The sequence below is a fragment of the Gobio gobio genome, assembly GCF_949357685.1.
Source record: "Gobio gobio genome assembly, chromosome: 24".
Taxonomy (NCBI): domain Eukaryota; kingdom Metazoa; phylum Chordata; class Actinopteri; order Cypriniformes; family Gobionidae; genus Gobio; species Gobio gobio.
In genome coordinates, this window is record NC_137120.1 from 5,623,718 (window position 1) to 5,649,859 (window position 26,142).

The window sequence follows — 26,142 nt, forward strand, 5'->3', positions numbered from 1 at the left end:
TTAACACAACTGCCGCTTTTACTTTCATTTTGTGTTTATTTTGGATTAAAGTCTTTTAAATGTTCGCCGGTACCCACCTCCTTCTTCCCATGCTTTGAAACTATAGTCATTGTAAAAAGCGCTATACAAATAAAGGTGACTTGACTTGACTTAACACAATGCCAAGGAGCAGCAATGATCTTAGAAACAATTGTTGCTGCCATCAGTTTGGGAAAGGTGTACAGCCATTTCCAAACAATGTGAAGTCCATTATTCTACAGTGAGGAAGTTTTTCTACAAGTGAGAAATTGTAGTCACTGAGGTACCAACTGACCTTTTTCCAGGATTTACAGGAGGAGAGTGGAGCTTTAATTTTGATAAAAAAATTTCCATAACTGTTTATTTTACACCGACTTAATGAGTTAAGTAAATTGTAGTAAATTGTCCTAACCAATTCTGCGGGAGTGTGGGCGGGGCCTTGATAGTGCGGCTCCACTTCACGCTCAGATGTCAGCACCATATTGGGACATTGGCGGCTCAATGTAGCTTCGTTAAAGGCAGCAGAACGACAGACGGAATTCAACGTCGCCCGACTCCAAGACCCGGTTGGACAAGTACAGAATGTGGCTCTGTCAAGAAGACAGAGTATATGGAACGCGGGCCTCAGACGAATGGAGTCATCGAAGATCTGAAGAAGGCGACTGTGGCGAGGTTGACGAGCGAGGGACATGGGAGGAGCGAGTGAGATCGGTGTGCGTGATTGAGCGTCACCTGCGAGGCACACCGGTCTCGAGTCCACTCATGAGGGAGCACAGAGGCATATAAGGACGAGCGACACCAGTGAAGGACGAGAGAGGACCAGGCCTAGAATTTACGTTGTGTTTTGTTCACGTTTTGTTGTGTGTGTGCGCAGCAGTCGTCCGTGAGGGGCTTTCATTTTGTGTTTATTTTGGATTAAAGTCTTTTAAATGTTCGCCGGTTCCCGCCTTCTTCTTGCCATACGAACAAACCACGTTACAGCGACTATTCATTATCAGCAGCGACGGCAATACCCTCCCAAACGCCAGAGCCTGAGTCAATGCCGCCTGGATGAAATGACGCCGGCATCCTGTGCGATCAGTGAATGACCATTCAAATGAAGGCCAAAATTTATAAGAACGTGGTACGCTCAGTGGCCCTTTACGGATCGGAAAGCGGAATTCCGGCAACATCTTATCACAAGCAGGCCCTCCACGTGATGGAACTGCGAATGCGATCGTAGAGAAGATGCGAGACGGATGGCTCCGGTGGTATGTATGGATCGATAGCGAGAACAGCGCTCTGACTAAGCCCGCACGGCCAGTGACCACGTGGAAAACCAAAAAATTGATGGCTCAACTGTTTGATGGATGATATGCGGCACGTGAACATCGGCCCAGAAGATGCCCTGGATAGAGCCAAATGGAGACGACCGTGCAAAACAGCCGACCCTGGGATGTGGGAAAAAGCTCAGACCGAGAAATTGCTCAGTGAAATTGCAAAGAAATACAAAACAAGAACTACACCTCAGACTCTACAGGCATCAGTTAACATGTTAAATGTTTAAGTTCATAGCAGTACAATTAGATAGACTGTTTGGAAAGGTTGCGAGGAGAAAGCCTCTTCTCTCTAAAAATATCTTGGCAGCTCGTCTTAGGTTCTGAACAAATCACAAGACTTCTGGAAAAATATCCTTTGGACAGATGAGACCAAACACAGCATCTCAGCACAAAAACCCTCAAAACAACTTTCCATCACAGCGGTGGAGGGGTGATGATTTGGGTTTGTTTCGCAGCCACAGGACCTGAAAACATTCAGTTATTGAGTAGCCCATCAACTCTGTCCAACAGCTAAAGCTTGGCCGAAATTGGGTCATGCAACAGGACAATGATCACAAGAACATGAGCAAATCTACAACAGAATGGCTGAAAAACCCGAGAATCAAGCTGTCGCACTGGCCCAGTCAAAGTCCATGCCTCAACCCGACTGACATACTGTGGTGAGAGCTGTGCATAAACAAATGCCCACAAACCTCAATGAACTGAAGCAACGTTGTAAATAAGAGTGGGTTAGAATTTCTCCAGAATGATGTGAAAATGAAGAAACGCTCATGAGAAAATGAAGCCACAAACTACTGCCACACACCAAGACGACAAACATCCAGCAGACAGCGTTTATCCACCCGGCAGATCAAACCAGACACACTGATGTTTGTACAGATAAAATAATGAGAAAAAACATTGCAGGTTTCATTTTGACTTTATAATGTTTGCCTGTGTAACTAAATTCATTAGTGAATGTCAATGAGAAAACACAGTAAACTGTAAATGTAATTGTTAGTTTAGAGTAAAAATCATTTGGTTACCAGAGATTTGGTCTTGGGAAATGTTTGAGTTCAAATTGAGATCTCTTGCGTTTGATTGTAGACTTTGGTATTTTACTGAATCATAGCACAATAACTTTAGTTTTGTAACTCTAGATTACCTTTTACAAATTTTTACCATTGCCTTTTCTTCTGGAGAAAATAAGAAGTGTAGATTTGCTACCAGTGTGTAGAAGAGATAGCAATCTTTCTTTTGAAAGCCACATCTCTGGCATTTGTAAATAATAATAATAATATTAAAATAAATAAATACACTTTTTTAACTGGAACTCTATTTACAGTGCACTTGAATGTCACCATGCAACATTATGAGCAATTTTACTGTATCATTATTGAGTTATGATGCCATGATTCTAAGAGATATGACATACAGTTACATGTGAAATTGCACTATTGGCCCAATTGGAGGTGCTATATCTCCGCTGCATTTGAGGGTACATTAAAATTTTAACTGGATCCTTATTTCTAGTGCACCTGACTGTCACCATGCAACATTATGAGCAATTATACTGTAGCATTATAAAGTTATGGATTTTCTAATTTAACAGATGTGAAAAAACAGTTACATGAGAAATTGCACTATTGGCCCAATTGAGTCATAATCATACACTCCCAAGGTTTTTTTCAGCAATGATCTTAGAAACAATTGTTGCTGCCATCAGTTTGGGAAAGGTTTACAGCCATTTCCAAACAATGTGAAGTCCATTATTCTACAGTGAGGAAGATTTTCTACAAGTGGGAAATATTCAAGGCAGTCATCCCAAGGTCACCCAGACCTAAGTGTGCCGCACAAGTGCTGAAACTGAAGCCAAAATGTTTGAGTCACCCCCAGGTGGCTGGACCCAGTATAGGTCCTAAGCCCGCCCCCTCAGTGTTTTTAAAAATAAGTTTGATTTTAGTTTTATATAAAAACAGGAGTATGACGTCATGATTGACAGCTGTGATTGACAGATTCTCTGAGCGTAGTCACTGAGGCACCAACTGACCTTTTTCCAGTATTTCCAGGAGGAGAGTGGAGCTTTAATTTTAATTAAAACATTTCCATAACTGTTTATTTTGCACCGACTTAATGAGTTGTTCTGCAGTAAACTGTGCTAACCAATTCTGCGGGAGTGTGGGCAGGGCCTTGATAGTGCGGCTCCACTTCACGCTCAGATTTCAGCACCATATTGGGACATTGGCGGCTCAATGCAGCTTCGTTAATGGCAGCAGAACGACAGACGGAATCATACGTCACCCGACTCCTCGTTGAGCGTCACAGAGAGAAGAACAAGCGAGTCCACGTGACTCTCCTGGATCTCGAAAAGGTGTTCGACAAAATCCCGCATGACCTGATCTGGCACACCCTCCAGTCCCAAAATGTCTCCGAGGCCTATGTCCAGTGGATTTAAGCGCTCTACTGTAACGTCATCAGCGTGGTTCGGGCCCCGGCCGGAACATCACTGCCCTTCGCCATCACCATTAGATTCCATCAAGGATCAGCCCTCTCACCGCTCCTATTCATCCTCTCAATGGATACGGTGATGGCCGACTTCCAGACCGCCCACCCATGGTCGCTCCTCTTCACTAATGACTTATTCCTGGCTAGCGAAGACTGTCAACAGCTGCAAGGTGCAACAATGGAAGACCCGGTTGGACAAGTACAGAATGCGGCTAAACATCAAGAAGACAGAGTATATGGAACACGGGCCTCAGACTAATGGAGTCATCAGCATTTATGGCGAAGATCTGAAGAAGGTGACTATTTTTAAGTACCTCAGATCCATTATCAGCAGCGACGGCAATACCCTCCTGGATGCCAGAGCCCGAGTCAATGCCTCCTGTATGAAATGACGCCGGCATCCTGTGCGATCGGCGAATGACCATTCAAATGAAGGCCAAAATTTATAAGACCGTGGTACGCCCAGAGGTCCTTTACGGATCGGAAAGCCGAATACCGGCAACATCTAAGCACAAGCAGGCCCTCCAAGTGATGGAACTGCGAATGCGATCGTAGAGAAGATGCGAGAAGAATGGCTCCGGTGGTATGACCACGTGATAATAAGCGAAGAAGGATCGATAGCGAGAACGTTGCTCTGACTAAGCCTACATGGCTTGACTGTTTGATGGACGATATGCGGCAGTCAACATCAGCCCAGAGGATGCCCTGGATAGAGCCAAATGGAGACGGGTGTGCAAAACAGCCGACCCTGCACCGATGCAGGGAAATCTGCCTATCACAGCAGTGGAGGGGTAATGATTTGGGTTTGTTTTGCAGCCACAGGACCTGAAAACATTCAGTCATTGAGTAGCCCATCAACTCTGGCCAACAGCTAAAGCTTGACCAAAATTGGGTCATGCAACAGGACAATGATCACAAGAACATGAGCAAATCAGAATGGCTGAAAAACCAAAGAATCAAGCTGTTGCACTGGCCCAGTCAAAGTCCAAACCTCAACCCAACTGAAATCAGGATCCATACGGCATTTATGAGCCTCAAAGGTTGAACCGACAGACAAAAAACCAGGGAAACCGCTCAGAAATGCAGTTATACAACAAACAAGACTTCACAATGAATGACAGAATAGACCAGGCTTTTCTAGGGTTAGCTAACAAGGTAAATGAGACACAGATGCATTTAATCAGGAATGATGTGTCCGGGCAGTGAGTATTTTGGGTAATATAGTCTGTGGGGATATGGCAATAGTCTGAGATGGAGTGCCCTCTGGTGGACTAGACAGGTACTCTCACTGGTGATCGTGACACCCAATTATAGTCATTATTAGTTGTGCATTGCTGTTTTAGCTGCATGCGCTGAAGATGATCACAGGCAAGCTTTACTACCGCTCATTCTTAACCAATTGCATCATATATGAGAAATGTATATATATATATATATATATATATATATATATATATATATATATATATATATATATATATATATATATATATATATATATATATATATATATATATATATATATATATATATATATATATACAGGGAGTGCAGAATTATTAGGCACATTGATTTTCTGATCATATTTTTTTTCCAGGCACATTTGACCAAGTCCAAACCACAGTAATCCTAATAACTACTATTAATTTAGTATTTAATAATGTATAAGTGATATATAATAGTTCATGAAGGCTGGAAATGAAAAACACCTTATATTCAGGTGTGCAGAATTATTAGGCATGTTTTCTTTTACAAATAAATTGAGCCAAAAAAGAGATTTAACTCAGACTGAAAAGTCAAAAAGTATTAAATGCCCATGAGAAGGATGCAATACTAATGCAATACTAGACATTGCAGTTAAGGCATGACCATTGGACAGTGAAATGCTCGTTGGGTCAGCAGGGTCAGACAAAAACATGTGGCGGAGAAAAGACACCTGTTAACTGCAAAAGAATTAAGAATTAAGGTGAAGAATTAAGGGTGAAACCATCAGGAACCCTTTAGTCTCCAGCGCCACCATTTTCCAGAGCTGCAACCTACCTGGAGTCTCCAGAAGTGCGAGGTGTCAGGATCTCAGAGACTTCAGTTAGGTAAAGAATCCTAAAAAATTACCCCCACTAGATAAGAATCACAAGCTGAAGTGTTGTAAAATACATGAAGCCTGCTTTTTTATAGGCTTTATAGGTTTTATAGGTTGAGAATGACTCTTGAAGGACCAGCACCACATCCTCTTGTACCACTGTTTGAAGAATTCATCTTCCAGAATCTGGCAGTACGTTTTGGGAGTTCATTTTAGTCCATCCTGAAGTCCGTTTTGCAGAGATGGACTAAAAATGAACTCCCAAAACGTACTGCCAGATTCTGGAAGATGAATTCTTCAAACAGTGGTACTAGAGGATGTGGTGCAGGTCCGTTATTAGGATTACTGTGGTTTGGAATTGGTCAAATGTGTCTGGAAAAAAAATATGATCAGAAAATCAACGTGCCTAATAATTCTGCACTCCCTGTATATATATATACATATATATATATATATATTAGGGCTGGGCAAATTAACGCGTTAACGCGGGCGATTAATTTTTTCAGCTTAACGCATTAAAAATATTTAACGCAAATAATGCAGCGTCCGTTTTTATATCCATTTTTGCTTAGCGTTACATGATCATCACGCTCTTATTCATTTAAATGCTTCCAAGCGTGACAAGATACAAGCGAACGCGCTGTATGCCAATGTCCTGTGTGTGTGTGTGTGTGTGTGTGTGTGTGTGTGTGTGTGTGTGTGTGTGTGTGTGTGTGTGTGTGTGTGTGTCAGTGTCCTGTCTGTGTGGATGCGTCTCATGTCAGCTAACATTAATCAAGGGACGGACACACACACACACACTCGACGCATAGATAGACTCGCGTCAGTTTCCTGCTCACATCGAGTTCTCTTTTGCTCTAGAACAAACAATAACACAGAGGATTTTGAGTATTCTCATATTAGGAGTCTTAAATTAGTTAAATAACGTCTTAAATTAACTTAAAGAGTTGTGAGGAAATGAGATGTGCGGGACAGCGCGTGAGATCCGCGGCTGTTCTTAAAGTGACAGGAGCACTGATGATGATGTCATTAATGTTCATCAAAGAACAACGGGAACAGAGAAAATTGTAGCTTTAATGATGATTCATCTATATTTAATTGATTATTTATGCAGTTAAGAAAGATAACTATTACATTTCTGTATATGTATAACAGGGAAGGCCATGGGTAAATATAACATGTATTATTTTGGGTTTATGTAAAGATTGTTTTAAGTTCACTTAAATTAAAAGTTGTTGTTTTTTTAAAGCCTAGTAAATGTTGAAATTGGGAGCTTTCAGTCATACTGTAATGTAACGTCATTAATGTTTCATAGACACTTTAGTATCAGTGATACTGGCCTTCATTCATAAAAAAATGACAATACAACACATATTTAAAGTATGTTGTCTTTAAATTGTTTATACATTAATTTGGAGAGTAACTGAAATTATTACAATATAAAAATATTAAAAACGTACAATATTAAAAACTTGCGATTAATCGCGATTAATTACAGAAAAAAGTGTGATTAATTAGTTAATTTTTTTTAATCGATGCCCAGCACTAATATATATATATATATATATATATATATATATATATATATATATATATATATATATATATATATATATATATATATATATATATATATATATTAGTGCTGTCAGTTAAACGCGTTATTAACGACGTTAACGCAAACCTATTTTAACGGCGTCAATTTTTTTATCGCGAGATTAACGTTCTTTTTGGTCTAACAAACTTTGTAGTTTTTTCACATGCTGTTGCAGCAACTAGTAACGTTAGAAAAACTACAACACCACTCCGGATGTAGCTAGACCGGAAACAAAACATCAGGCACGCTGCGGCTGCCCACACTTGTTTGGGCCATTAAAAGAGTAGACGTGGATGGCAAGCGTGAGACGCCGAAATGAGAAACGTATTATGCCATGGTTTAACTCAGGGGTCTTCAACTAAAAGTGCTTGTCTTGAGCGCTGCTTTCTGCTCTGATGGTGCATTCACACCGGACGCGAATGAAGCGTTTTGCGCGAGTGATTTAAGTCAATGCAAAGACGCAAATAGACATTCTGCGGCGCGAATTAAGCGGCGTGCATGTCGCGTCATTCGCGTCCGGTGCACCTGCATGCTTGACCGCGCGTCTGGGTCTGAACGCAACAGTGAGCATTGCAACGTTAACTGTTTCATTAGCCTACGTCAAAAGGCTTCGCGGTCCGGATTTGGACCGGAGTCCGCTAGTTGGCGACCCCTGGTTTAACTGCACTATAGGCGGAGTCCTAGTTTACCTTGCATGTGCACTTTGTAATTTTATTTTGTATCACCCTGTTTTGATCCCTTAGAAAGGGCTGTTGAAGGGGCTGTTTGTGCAACAAAGTATTTTTTTTCACCCTTTTATTGATGGACAGTGTTACATTGTGTGAGCGATTATTTGCTCCAAGTGTGAATGACTGCTTCAAGTGAGAATGTTGGTGTGAAATCGAACACTACAGTATGCCAATGTTGTTTTCAATAAAACAAACATTTGAACAAAGCAAGCCGATCCACTTTTCTATGTTGATAAGAGCATTAAAATAAGAAAAAATAATGGGACAAAAAGAAATCAAGGGACATTTAGAATAAATAAAAATGTGCGATTAATTGTGATTAATTGTGAGTTAACTATGGCATTAATGCGATTAATCGCGATTAAATATTTTAATCGTTTGACAGCACTAATATATATATATATATATATACATATATATATATATATATATATACACTCACCTAAAGGATTATTAGGAACACGTGTTCAATTTCTCATTAATGCAATTATCTGATCAACCAATCACATGGCAGTTGCTTCAATGCATTTAGGGGTGTGGTCCTGGTCCAGACAATCTCCTGAACTCCAAACTGAATGTCAGAATGGGAAAGAAAGGTGATTTAAGCAATTTTGAGCGTGGCATGGTTATTGGTGCCAGACGGGACGGTCTGAGTATTTCACAATCTGCTCAGTTACTGGGATTTTCACGCACAACCATTTCTAGGGTTTACAAAGAATGGTGTGAAAAGGGAAAAGCATCCAGTATGCGGCAGTCCTGTGGGCAAAAATCCCTTGTTGATGCTGGAGGTCAGAGGAGAATGGGCCGACTGATTCAAGCTGATAGAAGAGCAACTTTGACTGAAATAACCACTCGTTACAACCGAGGTCTGCAGCAAAGCATTTGTGAAGCCACAACACACACAACTTTGAGGCGGATGAGCTACAACAGCAGAAGACCCCACCGGGTACCACTCATCTCCACTACAAATAGGAAAAAGAGGCTACAATTTGCACAAGCTCACCAAAATTGGACAGTTGAAGCCTGGAAAAATGTTGCCTGGTCTGATAAGTCTCGATTTCTGTTGAGACATTCAGATGGTAGAGTCAGAATTTGGCGTAAACAGAATGAGAACATGGATCCATCATGCCTTGTTACCACTGTGCAGGCTGGTGGTGGTGGTGTAATGGTGTGGGGGATGTTTTCTTGGCACACTTTAGGCCCCTTAGTGCCAATTGGGCATCGTTTAAATGCCACGGCCTACGTGAGCATTGTTTCTGATCCTCTGATGGCCACTTCCAGCAGGATAATGCACCATGTCACAAAGCTCGAATCATTTCAAATTGGTTTCTTGAACATGACAATGAGTTCACTGGACTAAAATGGCCCCCACAGTCACCAGATCTCAACCCAATAGAGCATCTTTGGGATGTGGTGGAACGGGAGCTTCGTGCCCTGGATGTGCATCCCACAAATCACCATTAACTGCAAGATGCTATCCAATCAATATGGACCAACATTTCTAAAGAATGCTTTCAGCACCTTGTTGAATCAATGCCACGTAGAATTAAGGCAGTTCTGAAGGCGAAAGGGGGTCAAACACAGTATTAGTATGGTGTTCCTAATAAACCTTTAGGTGAGTGCATATATGCCTACACAAAATAAACACAATATTACAACTTGCATTTGCACAAAACAAACGGCTGTGAATGCACACGCAAATTTATAGTCATGATGAAGGTGTAACTCCGGCACACTCTTTAATTTTTCCTTGTGTCTGTTTCGCAGTTGAGCAGCATGCGCACATGTCTCTGCTTAATCGAGGATCAATAAGTTTTATCGATTAAATGTATTATCCACAATTAATCGATCGCTGATTAATTGTTAACATCCCTAGTTTGTACACAACAGATGTTTTCCAGATTAAGCACAGACATACAGACAAACCTATGCTATCTTAGAAGCCTATGTGAGAACAACAGTGAACGTTAATCCTCTCAAAACTAATTAATTAACCTTACATGGTACAGTACCAGAACAGAAACAACTGAAGTCATTAAAAAACCAACCAGACGCCACACAAACAGAGCAAAACTAATTTCAGAAACATTTTCTTCATTGCTTCACAAGCCCATGATAGTAACTCTTAAAATGCCTGAAAACTCTCACAAGACTGAACTGAGTAGATATGTATCTGTTTGTGTGTGAATCCTCAGTTAGGTTAACATGGATATCAACAAGCTTTTGCTGATTTTACATTTTCAAATGAATTCTGGCCCTGAATGAAGTGTGAAAGAGTTCGGAAGAGTGAAATATTGCATTCTGTATGATGCAAACTTGAGGAAAATAACTCTTTTGAAACTAGTTGAAGAACACATGAGTTTACCTTGGTCTTTGTTTCCTATAAGTGAGAAGTGTTCAGACCTGGATCGCTGTTTTCTGAAATTCAAGTTTCACGAGTTCACATTTGCATTTAATTTATAGAGAGTAAGTTTAAATGCGTATTTGGCGTGCTGTCTGGGGGGAGGGCTTCGAGCTCGGAATTTGGCCCGAACCCAGAGTACCCCCCGTGTATGTAAGTGGTTTATGAATAAAAAGTGTGGAGAAGGGGTGGTGGAGGGATGCTGATAGACTGTCAATGAACGGAGGTAAGACTGCTGCGTATTTATACCTCTTATTGTTGATTAGCTGAGTGCTCTCCACTTGTGTCAATTATCTGAACGTGCTCCTCCCGAACCATATTTACCATAGTTTACCTTTAACGGTAAAAAAAAAAAAAAAACGGCTGGAAAATGTTTAGTGAACCAACGACTCCAACAAGACAGAAAAGCCTGTGGAGCGCCTCCTGCAGGATGAGAGAGGAGAGACATTCACAGACTGATGATGATGCACTTCCACAATTATTAAAATCCTACATCAAATCAGATATGTACACATGTAACACTATTTGTGTGATATTACCTTTGCATTACCATACAAACATTAGTAAACACTGCAGCGTGAGTGTTAATACAGCTGCTGAGGGAGTGACAGTGAATTTGACATAATAAATGTAATAAAACATAAAGACTCTTGAACCTCAGAGTGAGAAAACTTTAATGATAAACACAAACAGATACAGTACATTTAGAGAAAAGGCATCTTATACTAAATATTTAAAACAGTTTTTGGTAACCTACAGTATTTATCATTCAGGATCACTTAGAGGAAATATAAATGACAAAACCAAATCAGATTATATTTGACAGTAATAGAGTGTAAAGACAGATGCAGATGTTGTGGTCAGAACATTATTTGTGAGGAAACAGAATCTCAGAGAGTTTGATCATTGTTCTGTGGTGAAACACGTGTACATCACCTCCAACATCTCAGATTCCTGTCAGACAAACACAAACACAAAGAGTCAAAGGAGAAAAACAACCCGGACAATTGATAATGCCCTGGACATGAGCATTGTTACAATACTCATATATGCAGATTGAATATTATGGGATTTAAATTGTTTTTTTGTTTACATTTAAAGGTGTCATGAACTGGCTTTTTAATATTTTTATACTGTTGTCTGAGGTCAACTCATGACGTTTGCGTGGTTTTTACATCCAAAAACATCATAATGAATAAGTAATAGGCTATTTTCTACCCTGGTTTTGAGTCTAGCTCTTGAAACGCTTGGTTTTTATGGTTGTGCCGCACTGAAGACTTGGAAGTAAACATCCACTGCTATGGTTTTGCATATTATTATGAGCTTCGGCTCCTTTACACGTGAGGAATTGTTTTGTTCCTCTTCTTCTTTTTCAGAATCCCATGTCTTTTGATATTCTGTATTATTATTTAATAAAAGAAAAAGAGCACCCATCTCATAATTTACTAATCTTTAACTGTTACCAGCGCCTGCATAAGTAAAGAGCAACGGAATGCTGTCCGTCTTGTTTGTTTTTCATTGCAATTATCATATATTATGTTATTATTTGTATACTGTGTTGGGCATTAATTAATCAAATAAAATAAAAACTGACGGCATCCGACTTCCACGTAAGTTTCTTGGACCGCTTACATCACGCTTTACGTCAAACGTGAACTCAACCCACTATGCAGAGATGACTGCTGGTCGGAAGCGATAGTCTACAGTTTAAAATGTTTTTAAATATTGGGATTTTTCTTACAAACACTTATCGTTTCACTTCGGAAGACATTGATTCATCCATTGGGGTCGTATGGATTACTGTAGTTATTGCTGTATGTACTGTTTGATGCTTCAACTTTCAAGAACCCAAAAGAGTTTTCATTAGCAGAGATTAGTTATTATTCTGTGTTCATATGAAGAAATAAAGTCGTATACATCACGGATGGCATGAGGGTGAAAGACGAGTAAATGGTGAGGACATGTCTGGGTGACCTGTATTTTATTTTAATACATAATCTAGAATAGCTAGAGACATAGGATTCATTCTTAAGATTCATCTGTGGCAAGAACAAAAAAGAAGAGGATCAAGAGGAGGATGAAGCGAAGCAAGATAAAACAAATAAGAAGTGTCGTAAATCTGTTTAGAAAGTTATTTTTCCAATAAATGTTTCAGAGTGATATCAGATTTTGTAAGTGTTTTTATTGTACTTACTCTGTAACTACGTGAAACCAGAGGGTAATAAACACCACTTTAATTTTCAGTCCACAGATTCATACTTATCCTGTAACTACACAGATAATTAACCCTTATTTAAAAAATACTTACAGTAATTTGTTAATTTTCCTGGTAGTTACCCCTTTAATCCCCAAATATTACATTTTGTTCCCTTATACCTACACATATGTACTTTACAGTTACATTATAATTACCGAAAGTTATGCAGTAAATTCATTTTACTTACGCAGAGTCATGGTTGATGACCCAGGAACAGGCTGAAGACTCAGAAGATCAATCAAACATAAACTTTAATCTTACTTTAAACTTCATAGGAACATGCAGACAGGCAACAGAAACACAACCTTACATAACAGTGACAAGACAAAGACTGAAGGTGAGGGTGCAACTTAAGTAGTGAACAGAAACAAGATGATTAACTAACTAGACACAGCTGGAAGGTGTGACCTCGCGCCAAAATTAGTTCAAACAGGGAGGGAGGGAGGGCCCCCTGGAGTCCTGGAGGTCCACAGGCAGGTGAGTGGGGTGGTGCTGGCTGGTTGGGAAGCCTCTAGGGGGGGGGGGGGGGGGGGGGGGTGCCTGAAGGCGCCTGAAGCTCAAGGGACCATGGAGGCGGCGGAAGCTCAGGGGATCATGGAGGCGGCGGAAGCTCAGGGGATCATGGAGGCGGCGGAAGCTCAGGGGACCATGGAGGTGGCGGAAGCTCAGGGGATCATGGAGGCGGCGGAAGCTCAGGGGACCATGGAGGTGGCGGAAGCTCAGGGGATCATGGAGGTGGCGGAAGCTCAGGGGACCATGGAGGTGGCGGAAGCTCAGGGGATCATGGAGGCGGCGGAAGCTCAGGGGACCATGGAGGTGGCGGAAGCTCAGGGGATCATGGAGGCGGCGGAAGCTCAGGGGACCATGGAGGTGGCGGAAGCTCAGGGGACCATGGAGGCGGCGGAAGCTCAGGGGACCATGGAGGCGCCTGAAGCTCAGGGGATCATGGCGACGCCGGAAGCTCAGGGAACCATGGCGACGCCGGAAGCTCAGGGGATCATGGCGACGCCGGAAGCTCAGGGAACCATGGCGACGCCGGAAGCTCAGGGGACCATGGAGGCGCCTGAAGCTCAGGGGATCATGGCGACGCCGGAAGCTCAGGGGATCATGGCGGTGCCGAAAGCTCAGGGGACCATGGCGACGGCGGAAGCTCAGGGGACCATGGCGGCTCCAGAAGTACAGGGGACCATGGCGGTGCAGGAAGCTCAAGGGGACCATGGAGGCGCCGGAAGCTCAGGGGACCATGGCAGCGCCAGAAGCTCAGGGTACCATGGCGACGCCGGAAGCTCAGGGGACCATGGCGGCGCCCGAAGCTCAGGGGTCCATGGCGGTGCAGGAAGCTCAGGGGACCATGGAGGCGCCGGAAGCTCAGGGCGGTGCAGGAAGCTCAGGGTGGTGCAGGAAGCTCAGGGGACCATGGCGGTACAGGAAGCTCAGGGGGCCATGGCGGTGCAGGAAGCTCAGGGGGCCATGGCGGTGCAGGAAGCTCAGGGGGCCATGGAGGCGCCGGAAGCTCAGGGCGGTGCAGGAAGCTCAGGGTGGTGCAGGAAGCTCAGGGGACCATGGCGGTACAGGAAGCTCAGGGGGCCATGGCGGTGCAGGAAGCTCAGGGGGCCATGGCGGTGCAGGAAGCTCAGGGGGCCATGGAGGCGCCGGAAGCTCAGGGCAGTGCAGAAAGCTCAGGGGATCATGGTGGTGCAGGAAGCTCAGGGGATCATGGCGGCGCCGGAAGCTCAGTGGCCCAGGTAGCTCAGGGGACCATGGAGGCACCGGAAGTTCAGGGGACTATGGCGTTGCAGGAAGTTCAGGAAGCCATCGTGGTGCAGGAAGTTCAGGGGACCATGGCGTTGCAGGAAGTTCAGGAAGCCATCGTGGTGCAGGAAGTTCAGGGGACCATGGCGATGCAGGCAGTTCAGGGGGCCAGAGAGGCACGGCCTACTGCCACCCTCCATATATATATATATATATTAGTTATAGTTAGATATATATAGTTATTATTAGTGCTGCGAATAGATTAAAAAAATAACTAATTCATCAAAAAAAAATTTTAATTAGTTTAGTTTTTAATATTTTGATATTGTAATAATTTCAGTTACTCTCCAAATTAATGTAGACAGTTTATTTTAAATATATGTTGTAATTGCATCTTTTTATCTCCATCGTTATCTGAATGAAGGCCAGTATCACTGATACTAATGTCTCTATGAAACATTAATAATGTTACATTACAGTATAACTGAAAGCTCCCAATTTTAACATTTATTAGGCTTTAAAAAAACAACTTTTAATTTAAGTGAACTTAAAACAATCTTTACATACCGGTAAACCCATTATAATAAATGTTATTTTTACCTGTGCCTTCCCTGTTAGACATGTAATGGTTATCAAACACCTTTCTTAACTGCATAAATAATAAATAAAATATAGATTAATCATCATTAAAGCTACAATTTTCTCTGTTCCCGTTGTTCTTTGATGAACATTAATGACAGGCATCATCAGTGCTCCTGTCACTTTAAGAACGGCCGCTGACGAACATGACGCGGATCTGACGCGCTGTCCCGCGCATCTCATTTCCTCACAACTCTTTTTGTAAGACGTTATTTAACTAATTTAAGACTCCTAATATGAAAATACTCAAAATTCTCTGTGTTGTTGTTATTGTTTGTTCAAGAGCAAAAGAGAACTCGATGTGAGCAGGAGACTGACGCGAGTCTGTCTGTGCGTCGAGTGTGTGTGTGTGTGTGTGTGTGTGTGTGTGTGTGTGTTTCAGAGTGTCCCTCGATTAGCTGACATGAGATGCAGCCACACAGACAGGACACTGACACACACACACACACACACACACACACAGACAGGACATTGACATACAGCGCATTCTCTTATGTCTTGTCACGCTTGGAAGCATTTACATGAATAGGAGCGTGATCATGTAACGCTAGGCAAAAATGGATATAAAAACGGATGCTGCGTTATTTGCGCTAAATATTTTTAATGCGTTAAGCTGAAAAAAGTAATTGTCCGCGTTAATGCGTTAATTTGCCCAGCCATAGTTATTATATCAGTCCCTCCAGAAAAACGCGATTATGCGATCGCGTGATTTAACGCATAATCAGCCAAAGTCCGCATATTCATGCGGGGGCCGCATTTTTTCAAATACGCCGCACTTTCGCCGCATAAATTGCCTATTTCCGCGTGCAAAATATGCGGGGCTATCATGATTTCATAATCCCCGCATTTTCGTTGCAAAAAAAGTCATATATATTAGCAGAAAGTTGAAAAATTTGCGTTTACTTCACACAAGAGCCGCCATTTCAGCCTATTGCCATGGGAACGTTTTGAAGTGACGTGATTACCCGACGCGAACGTCATCGAAAAGCTTCAAACCCCGTGGAGAAACCATAGATACCGGTGAAACCATGATGCAGCACAAACTCCCATTGGCCAACAAAAATAACAGCAAAAGAGCAAAGCAGTTTCCCTGTGTGCTGACTGATTTCAAAACACAGCATCATGAAGCTTTGAAGCGTTATGAATCAATGAGTCGATTCAGCGGTTTGAAGCGTTATGAATCAATGAGTTGATTCAGCGGTTTGAAGCGTTATGAATCAATGAGTCGATTCAGCGGGTTGGATCGCCAAAGTCACGTATTTCAGCAGTTTGACACGCGATCCGAATCATGAATCGACTCGATGATTCATAGCATCATGATGCTGTGTTTTGAAATCAGTCATCACTATATAAGTCGTTATTTAGTTTTTTTTGCATAATAACTATTATCGTCGCTTCATAAAGTTATTGTAGAACCACTGTAGTGAGATGGACTTTGTAACGACGTCTTTAGTAGGCTACCTTTTATGGGTCTTGAGAGTGTACATTGTGCCAATGGAGGCCTTTCTGAGCCATCGGAATTCAACTAAAATATCTTAATTTGTGTCCAACAACATAAAGGGAAGTCATTAATGACAGAATTTTCATTTTTAGGTGAACTAACCCTTTAAGAGATTGCACTTTGTGCATTGGAAGCACTCAAATGTCTGTTTTGTATAGCGACATCTGTAAAACAGGAAGTTATTTATTAATTTTTTCAGAAGTTGTAGCATATTCCTTTTGTAAAGCTACAGAACTTGATTGACTCAATGTTTTGTAAATTTGAGCCATTATTAAGGTCTTCAATAAAACAAGATGAGAACTTAAATATTCCAGCACTTTCTGTGATGTAGTGCTTTTTTTCTCTTTCTCATCAAACCGCAGTTTTTGCAAGTTCCCGCAATTTTATCGCATAAAATTGCATAAATATCCCGCATTTTTCATCGCATTTTTTAAGAAAACGTGCCGCATAATCAAGGATTTTTGCCCGCAACAATCACAAAAAAAAGCCGCATTTTTCTGGAAGGACTGTTATATATCACTATTTCTATTCTGTGGGCTCATTATTATTTATATATTATATAGTATATTATTATTCCTCCGTATAAATTTCGGCGCGTAATTCGTCCCGCATTGTTTGTTGTGCACCCAGGAAAGAGGTGTCAAATAGTGCGGCTTATTGAGGAGAGGTGTGCTATGACTTTTATAAGGGATCAGGTTTACATTGTTCGCCAGGCAGGCGAAAAAGCGGGCGAAAAAATCCCATGCGCTTTGCATTGCGACGAACTTTGACAAGTCATAGATCTGAGCAAGGATTTCGTAGAATCTTGTGGGTTACCACATTTGAAGAGGCTGGCAGGCTCTGTAAGAACATATCTCGCAATGGGATGTAAGTTGTACCCTTGGGGGGCAAGAGCTGTTCAAATTTGCCCCATAGACATTCTATGGTGAAGGGACGGCCCATGAAACGTATACATGTTTTTCCTACTATGGTAAATTGCATAGAGATTTTGTATTGATCATAACTCTGGATCACAGTGTCATAGAGACAAGAGGGTGGGCTCAATTTACTCAGACAACTAATCACTATCTCAGGATCGTCAAGCCACGTAGCTATAAGCATAGCTATCACATAAAGCTATCAGCTAGCAAACATTTAGAGCCCCCCTAGCAACAAGTTCCATAGACTTCCATTCAAAGAGATCAAAGGGATATCTTTGGACTAAAGTGTCATAGAAACATGAGGGTGGGTTTGTTTAACTCAGGGCATCAACAGTCAATCACAAATCACCTTCAACACTTCCTAGCCACGCCCTGGCAACCGTTATCAAGTTATCAAGCACCCTTGCAACCTAAATCCAAAGAGGGATCTTCTAATCTGAATGTCATAGAGGCATGGGGGTTGTTATCATTCATACTGGCAATGAGCTTTTGGAGTATCGTCATTGGCAGTTGCCAAGCTATTCCCTAGCAACCAAACAGAGTACCCTAGCAACCGTTTTACAAGACCTATATCTCTGCATCAGAACATCATATAGAGATGGGGTTTGGATCTTTTGACTTCTGCAAACTGGACTTTCAACATGCTACACATGTTAACAGTGAATAGCTACATGTTCATAGCAATTAGCTTAATGTTAAAACATGGTAAAAACTAGTCAAGATGTGCTAACATCATACTATCAAAATGCTAATAGTGTTAACATCATTTTAGAAACATGGTAGTTGTGTTAGCATTATGCTAGTAACATGCTAATCACGTTAACATATTTCTAAAAACATGTTTACAACATAATAATCATGTTAGCATAATGATAACAAAATGCTAATTGTGTTAGCATCGTGTTAGCTGCCTTCATCTTCAGGCAGGAACTGCAAGCATCTGCTACCCTCTGGATTCGGACTATGGACGGGGCCTACGCCAAAGAACTTTATCGTTTCATCTACTCGATACTCAATGTATACAAACTTTAAATAAATCTCATTCAAATGTTTTTTCTCGCCTTCTGAGTCTTTCGGGTACAATTTCGGGTTATTTCATCCTTTAAATGAATGTATTTTAATGGTATTGACATTACACAGGAGACACTTACCGTCATTTGTCCAGTGAGTTTGTAGAGTGTTGCATCAGTCTTGTCTTCATGAGTCTGATCTGTAATGTCACACATGTTCAATTAAAACATGAAGAATATTTTTTTTACAGATGTTTAAGCTGAAGGTTTACTTGACCTGCGCCTCTGTAATTCATGCAGATACAAAACAGCCCAATGACAGCCACAATCAGCAGAGATCCAACAATAATAGCAGAGGTCATCACAGAGTCTGGATCTGTAGGAGAAGCTGAAGGAGAGTGTGAACCCAGAAAGCAACTTTGCATTTAAAAGACATCTAATAGCTATCCAAACACAGCCCTGACATCTAAATCAAGGCAAAATTTGGGCTGTCAGTGAATATGTAATAGATGTCTAACCATAGCCCAGCAATTGACTAGTCATCTAGAACATGTCAAAGAAATGAAACCAAACACTGCATCACTGTTGACTCTTCTTACATGATGGAATACCATAGATCTCGCAAGTTATTTTGGCAAAAATTACATGTAACCAAATTGAAGGTTATATTGGATAGAAGTGGGTTACTCATAACCGGACTATATCGGGTCTATAGTTAACCGTGATGGTGAAATGAAAGCTATTGCTTGCTGGGAAGAAGCCATTGAGTCTGAAGTTGGAGTGGCTAAAGACAGTCATTAGTGTGAGTGAATGTGTCTACAACAGAAGACAGAGATCAGATCAATACATAAAGACTATTCACATTTAACAAGATTACACTATCAGAGTAGCCTGAATGCCAGCCAAACTTAGCCCCGCCCACAACATTTGAGCTCGGGCAGTTCGGTCTGGACCAAGCCTGCAGCGCTCCTGTCAGAAACTGAAGCTTCCGCGCCTCGGTCGCCCCCCGGTGGCTGCTCCCAGTATAGCTCCTAAACCCCACCCCTCCATGTATTTGAATGGAGAGCGAGACACACTAAACAATTCAATTACACTTCAAATAATTGTTTCCTAAAGATGGTTTCTGTAATTTTAGGCAGTTTTTATTACGATGATTTCATTTCAAGTGTTCGTTTTTTAAATAAGTTTAGTTTTAGTGAGTTATGTGATGCTATAAAAACGGGGGGTGTGACGTCATGATTGACAGCTGAGATTGACGGCTTCTCTGAGTGAAGTTGTCACTGAGGCACTAACGGACTTTTTTCTGGATTTTTGGGAGGAGATTGGAGCTAGCTTTAATTTCTAAATTTCTATAACTTTTTATTTCACACCAACAAAATGAATTGTTATGCGTCAGTGAGAGTGTGGGCGGGCTCTTGATAATCGCGCCTCTACTTCCTGTTCTCTACTGCGCAACTCCGGTCCCCAGATCGCTACTGCGCAGACTCGGTCCCAAGATGTCAGCGCCGTGAGCGGGCCTACGAAAGCTTCAGCTATGGTCAGCGGAAGTCAATGAAGTCGCGTCGTCCATATTTTTTTACGGTCTATGGTCTGGACTTGATCCGTAGAGGAGTAATTATGCCCGAACAGAAGCTATTCGGACCAATGAAATTGTCAGGGCGGGCTTTATACGATGATGGACAGATGATAAACAGTAGCGTAATCAGCCACGTCATCAAAGGCTCTTGAATTTGTTCTAATCCTAAACGGAGAACTTGTTCGTATATGCGTTCACCTTTACTATTTCTCTCAGAGATGATCGTGTTGGTAAGTACTCTGTGTATCCTTAAATTATTTTTTACAACAATGGCAAATATCGTTATTAAGTTTTTACAACAAAACCCACCCAATTGCTACTCAAAACGAGCCCAAAACAAGCCCAGTAGCTTCCCGGGGGGGGGTTCTCCGGGAAAAAATGGCGTCTGGGGGGGGGGTAGAATATGTGTTATTTTGGAAGGTTTTCCTGGTAAAATTCACATTCCTGGGTCTATAAATCACATATTTGGGGTCACTTCAACCCGCGGTTTTGGCAACACGTTGCAGTTGAGTTCTGTTGACATTTGACAACTAACGTTATGTGTCGCTCCGTTGCTCTGATTGGTTGTAGGTCTATCCAATTGAGGTCAAGTCAAGTCAACTTTATTTATGTAGCGCTTTTAACAATGCAGATTGTTTCAAAGCAGCTTTACAGTGTTAAACAGCAAAATAATGCAACAGAATTTTATTCAGCGGAGAAAACGGTGATGTCATCAGTTCATTTCAATTATCATACAGTGACAGTGTGGGCTTTAGATCAATAATTTAGTTTATATGGTTAATTTAGTTTAATTATTAGATTAATTTGGACATTTAGTTGAAAAAATTAAGAAAAATTTAGTGTCCCCAACTGAGCAAGCCAAGCCAGAGGCAACAGTGGCAAGGAAACCAAAACCCCATCAAGTCTTTCCTGGTTCGGTTGAAACACGCCCCATAATCACAGCCCAATGGAGCAGAATCAGACTCATATTCTGACTAGAATTGAGTATGACAACGTCAGGCTACTATCAGAGAAGAACATGTCATATAAAAATGACCAACTGAAAGAATTAAATAAAAAACAATACAGGTAAAAACAGGTAACGCAAAGAAGGTTTATTTTTTATTTTTTATATTAAATAACTGTAAAACACTAATCAGTTATTGACCGGCAGCACAAATGACTCTGTAATTGTGACTCACCATAGACAGTAACGCTGAATCTGTATGTGATCTCTTTCGTGCCCCTGATGATTATTTTATAAAGTCCAAAGTCTGTGATTCTGGTGTTTTTGATGGTCAGAGATCCAGTCAGATGATCCAGCTTCAGTCTGTCTTTGAATCTCCCATCAGGATCATCATATGTGGAGAAGATTCCAGATTCTTTATCAAGAGCTATAATTACAGTCTCTGAATGCCCAAACGTCCACAATATCAGATCACGTGACTGCATTTCAGTAACACCAGATTCTAGAGTGACTGAATCTCCCTCCCTCACAGACACTGACTTCACTGCATCACCAAACACACCTGAAGAACAAACACAAAAAGATTAAGACTTTTAAATCACAAAAGTAAAACAGTTTGAAATTTAAAATGAATATATACAACACAAAAGCAGCAAACTGCTGTGTGGATTAATAACTGCATCTTTGAGGTGATTTTTAATAAAACTCTCATTTACTGATGAAGTTGATCTGAGCTTCACATCAAACACATTAAACACTTTTACTTCAGACGAGAATCACGTCACATCTGAAACTAATGCTGCCGCTGTTTGAGCTTCAGTGTTTATATCTAACCAAACAAACAGTAAATCTGATGCAGAAAGAACTGAAGTCATAAAAACACATTTAAAACTCACCAACCAGACGCCACAAACACAACCAGAGCAAAACTGTGTGAAACATCTTCAATGGTTTCTGTCCACAAATATGAAGACAAACTCTTCAAAACTGGTTCAGTGATAAAATGACAGACGCACTGAGTGAAGCTGCTCTGTGGTAAAGAGAAGTGAAACTACCATCAACTAAAATAGTCACGTTTTTAGGTGTTAATGCAACCATCTAGCTCTTTTTTGCAGATTAATTCACACCCTCTAAACTTTGTCACTGTGAGCACCAGTCGCTTCGACTTCCTTTAAGTCAATGGTGTCACTTTCAACAGAAATAAACTGACCCATAACATGTTAAATGTCTTAAAGGAAGACACCAACTTTTTGGGACTTTGGCTTATTAACTGTATTCCCCAGAGTTAGATAAGTCCATACATACCATTCTCATGTCAACCCTGTCTGACGCACCCCCCTGCTAGCCCAGCTTAGCACAAAGACCAGAGGTATATGGTTCCAGCTAGCCTACTGCTCAATAAGTGACAAAACAACGCCAACATTTTCCTATTTACATGTTGTGATGCTGACCTGATGAATCGATCGCTACTTGCTCTGGATATAGATCCAAACACACCTGTAGCCATCATCAAGCAACATCGCGTTTGCTCTGAACATTTCACAGAGGACGACTGTTTTGAAAAAATGGAAATTTGCCACACGGACTATGAAATGTGTGCTGAAGGATACGGCCTTCCCATCGATAGTACAGAAGGGATCACCCGCGACTGCGGTAAGTGTTCCGTTATGTTTTTAGATGACTAGCCTACTATAACAGTACCATTAGCTAGATCTAATGTAACGTTTGTGACACTGTTACATGAAGAGGGTGGTCACTACTGTATTGTAGTTTTTCCCGTGCTCCATGTATCCCTTGTAATGTTAGTATTGTGTTGTCACGAACACGCTCTGTCACAGTAACAAATGAGCGGTGCTAGAGGTAATTCTCTGGACTGTAGCATTTACCTTGCTAATGAATTGGAGGGGAGATGGAAAGTTTTAATTTTGGTCTGTGGGTTCATTGTGCAAATCAGCTACCTAGTCACGCTGGTTTTGTTGACGAAAGAAACAACGCTGCTTCTCAGGTGCTGCGAGCAAATCACTTCCCAGAAGTAGAGCAGTATCTAACTAAAGTACGTAATAAATCTATAATTTACTGTGTGTTGATGCTTTGAATATGTTGGAATATGCCCGTTATTTTTTAATCTTGTTTTTCCCAAACAGGCATTGTTAGGCGGAGTTAGTGCGAATGGCACTTGCCAACAAGGCACGCTATATGCACTTGGTGTAAACAGACACACAGTTTTTTTAAACCCACCGGACTCCACTGTTATAGTCAAAGGTTTTTGTGTTACAGTAAATATCAACTCTTTCAAATAAAGCTTAAAATGTAAAATATTGTAAAAGACAGGAAATTAGCATCTTATATCTTGTGATTTTTTTCATATCAAAGGCAGCACATAGTTCAGTAGTGGTAGAAATAACACAGGATGTGAGATCAGCTGTTGCCAAGTGAAATTCATACTGGTACGTTGATACTCAGTGAAAAGATATGGAGAATATAGGCTACCAAGTTTATATTGTCCTTTAGACTGATACACGTTCATTTATCAAAAGCTTTTCATTTAACAAGTCCAACCATATATTTCGTAAAGTACTGTATATTTACAGTACACTTTACAGTATAGGCCTACTATTAAAATCATTATTTGTTGCCATTACCACTGGCTGCCTGTAGCCCACGTTATTCCTTATTCACTCGGGACAGATTTACCCACATGTGACCATTTTAATGCCTCAGATGCCCAGTTTTTTTCATTCACAGCTGTTTCGCCTGAATGAATCACAGCGACTCCTATTGGAGACAAACAGCGTCACAGGTGTTACCTTTACCGCTTTCACGCTCCGAACCGTAGTTGGGAGCGAGCTGGTCTCAACATAATAATTTGGCTCGTGGCAGGTAACTTGCGTCCAGTGATCCGGGCTAACAGAGCCGAAGCACAAACAATGATGCGTCGGTCGACTTCAGCAATGAACTCGGCTTTATTTCTCTCAGTGGTAACTTACACATTTACAGCATAAAGGCACTTTTGCTTTCTAGCATTCAACGGGGAAAAGAATAAACTGCATCACTATATATTCACACTGTCAGACTGATTCACCCGCTATCCTTCTGTTTACACTACGGAAACCCACATAGCCCAACACGTCACACATTCGCGTTTTTCTTTCAGCAAGACGCCAGAGAGAGAGATTGCAACACTACCCCCACTCTGGAGAATGATTAAACCTTTAACATATCTCCAGCATCATTACAATGCACACAGGGACATATTAATAAGACGGTCATTATACAAACACCCCCAACCATAACCCGTATTTCCCACAGTCCTTGAAAGGCCCTTCTCCAGTGGAAAGTTAAGGTGAAGAGGTAATGTCCGTGACAGCATATTGCATACTCCTTCACATGTAAGCAAATATCCTAGGCAATGTAAACATCACACTTATACATTCCCTGCGAAAAATGGGACTATTACTTTAACCACTCAACCCAAAGTTAGCGTAAAGTTACCCAGGGTTGCAGGATTTCAAGTGCAAACTGAAGCAAATATTCTGTTAAACTAAGTGCTTAGCAGTAAACATACCCAGGATGCTATAACATGACTATGTAGCCCATAAGTATCCACATTACCGACTGTTGATAGTAAACAATTATATTAAGCCCAAACCGTGTTCACATTTCTAACCTCAACATAAACAAGTTACTTATGTAATGATACAATACTGGAACTCTTTTGTTTTTGACAACACATGAACTCTTTGGTTTTTGACAACACATGAACTCTTTTGTTTTGTTGTCTTTCTTTTTTTTTACTGGAACTCTTTTCCTCTGAGGAGGGCAGCGATCCGCCTACACCCAACCTCAGGCAGATGTGCTCAATAACCAATCCAATCACCAAACATGTCAGGAGCTCTGCGGACCCTCCGGAGTTGACGCCGAGGGGTGGAGTTCAAAACAGGGCGAGCAGTTTGTCCCCTGGCCTCATGCTGGGTCCCAGCCTCAATTAGTGAAGGCTCAGCGAGGTGGCAAGGGAGCTGGCTGCTGCTCGGTGAAACTGCCGATGTTGGTGGTAGAGAGAAGAGACCCGGAAGGGAACCCACCACAGGGTCCTCTGTCTCTGGTGATTCGCCCCAAAGGTCAAGGGGGCTGATGTTGATTTCTGAAGAACTGGGGTCTGACAACGGGGGTGGTGCCTCCACTGGTGCCCACGTTTCAGCCTCCTGAAAGACCCAGTCATTGTCTAGTGTTGTCCTGGAATGGAAAGTTTTAAGTCTGTCGTGATGAACGACTTTCATCTTCGTCCTCGGGCCCCTTTTAATCCGATAGACCAAATCGTCCAGTACACCAACGACAAAGTATGGGCCCTCATAGGAAGGCAGGAACTTTCGCACTTTATTCTGTACTCTCTTTGTGCCTTTGATCAAGAGCCATACTGCATCACCGACTTTGTGTTGGACTCTGCAAACGTTTTTATCATACTGTCGTTTAGCACGCTCCACAGATTTTCCCAGCGCCTCCCGGGCCAACTGGTGAGATAGCTCGAGCCGTTTCCTGAGCTGTACAACATAAGCTGGAGGGGTAGTAGTGTTATCTGGGTCAGGTGGCAGCCCAGCAACAAGATCCACTGGCTCTGTAATTTCCCGTCCGAACAACATCATATTAGGTGTCAGGCCCGTGGAGCTGTGTTTGGTAGCGCGGTAAGCCATGACTGCATATGGTGTCATAACATCCCAGTCCCAATGGCATCGTTCTGCAGTGGTGGCTATGATTTTCTGCAAGGTGGCATTGAAACGCTCTACTTGACCATCTGACTGTGGGCGAAACGGCGTGGTCCGTGTCTTGTCGATTCCCAGCAGCTCACACATTTCCTGGAACACAGCTGACTCGAAATTGGTACCTTGGTCGCTATGTAGGCACTGTGGAGCTCCGTAC

At 41.7% G+C, this 26,142-nt stretch overlaps 1 protein-coding gene across 1 annotated transcript; it reads right to left on the reverse strand.

The window, feature by feature from the left end:
- Window positions 1-11,272: 11,272 nt before the first annotated feature.
- On the reverse strand, window positions 11,273-22,356 carry LOC307121184 (uncharacterized protein). Its single transcript, XM_079808677.1, has 5 exons — window positions 22,125-22,356; window positions 21,464-21,790; window positions 18,984-19,094; window positions 18,848-18,906; window positions 11,273-11,581 (listed from the first exon to the last, which is right to left on the reverse strand). Exons 1-5 carry the CDS (start codon window positions 22,168-22,170, stop codon window positions 11,531-11,533), a joined length of 594 nt encoding a protein of 197 aa, XP_079664803.1. The 5' UTR covers window positions 22,171-22,356; the 3' UTR covers window positions 11,273-11,530.
- Between the last annotated feature and the right edge of the window lie 3,786 nt (window positions 22,357-26,142).

Coding starts and splice junctions, on each gene's coding strand:
- LOC307121184 (XM_079808677.1), bottom strand. CDS start 22,170: ATGTTTCACACAGTTTTGCTCTGGTTGTGTTTGTGGCGTCTGGTTG. Junction 21,791..22,124: donor GTGTTTGTGGCGTCTGGTTG/GTGAGTTTTAAA, acceptor TTTGTTCTTCAG/GTGTGTTTGGTGATGCAGTG. Junction 18,907..18,983: donor CATGAATTACAGAGGCGCAG/GTCAAGTAAACC, acceptor GTGACATTACAG/ATCAGACTCATGAAGACAAG.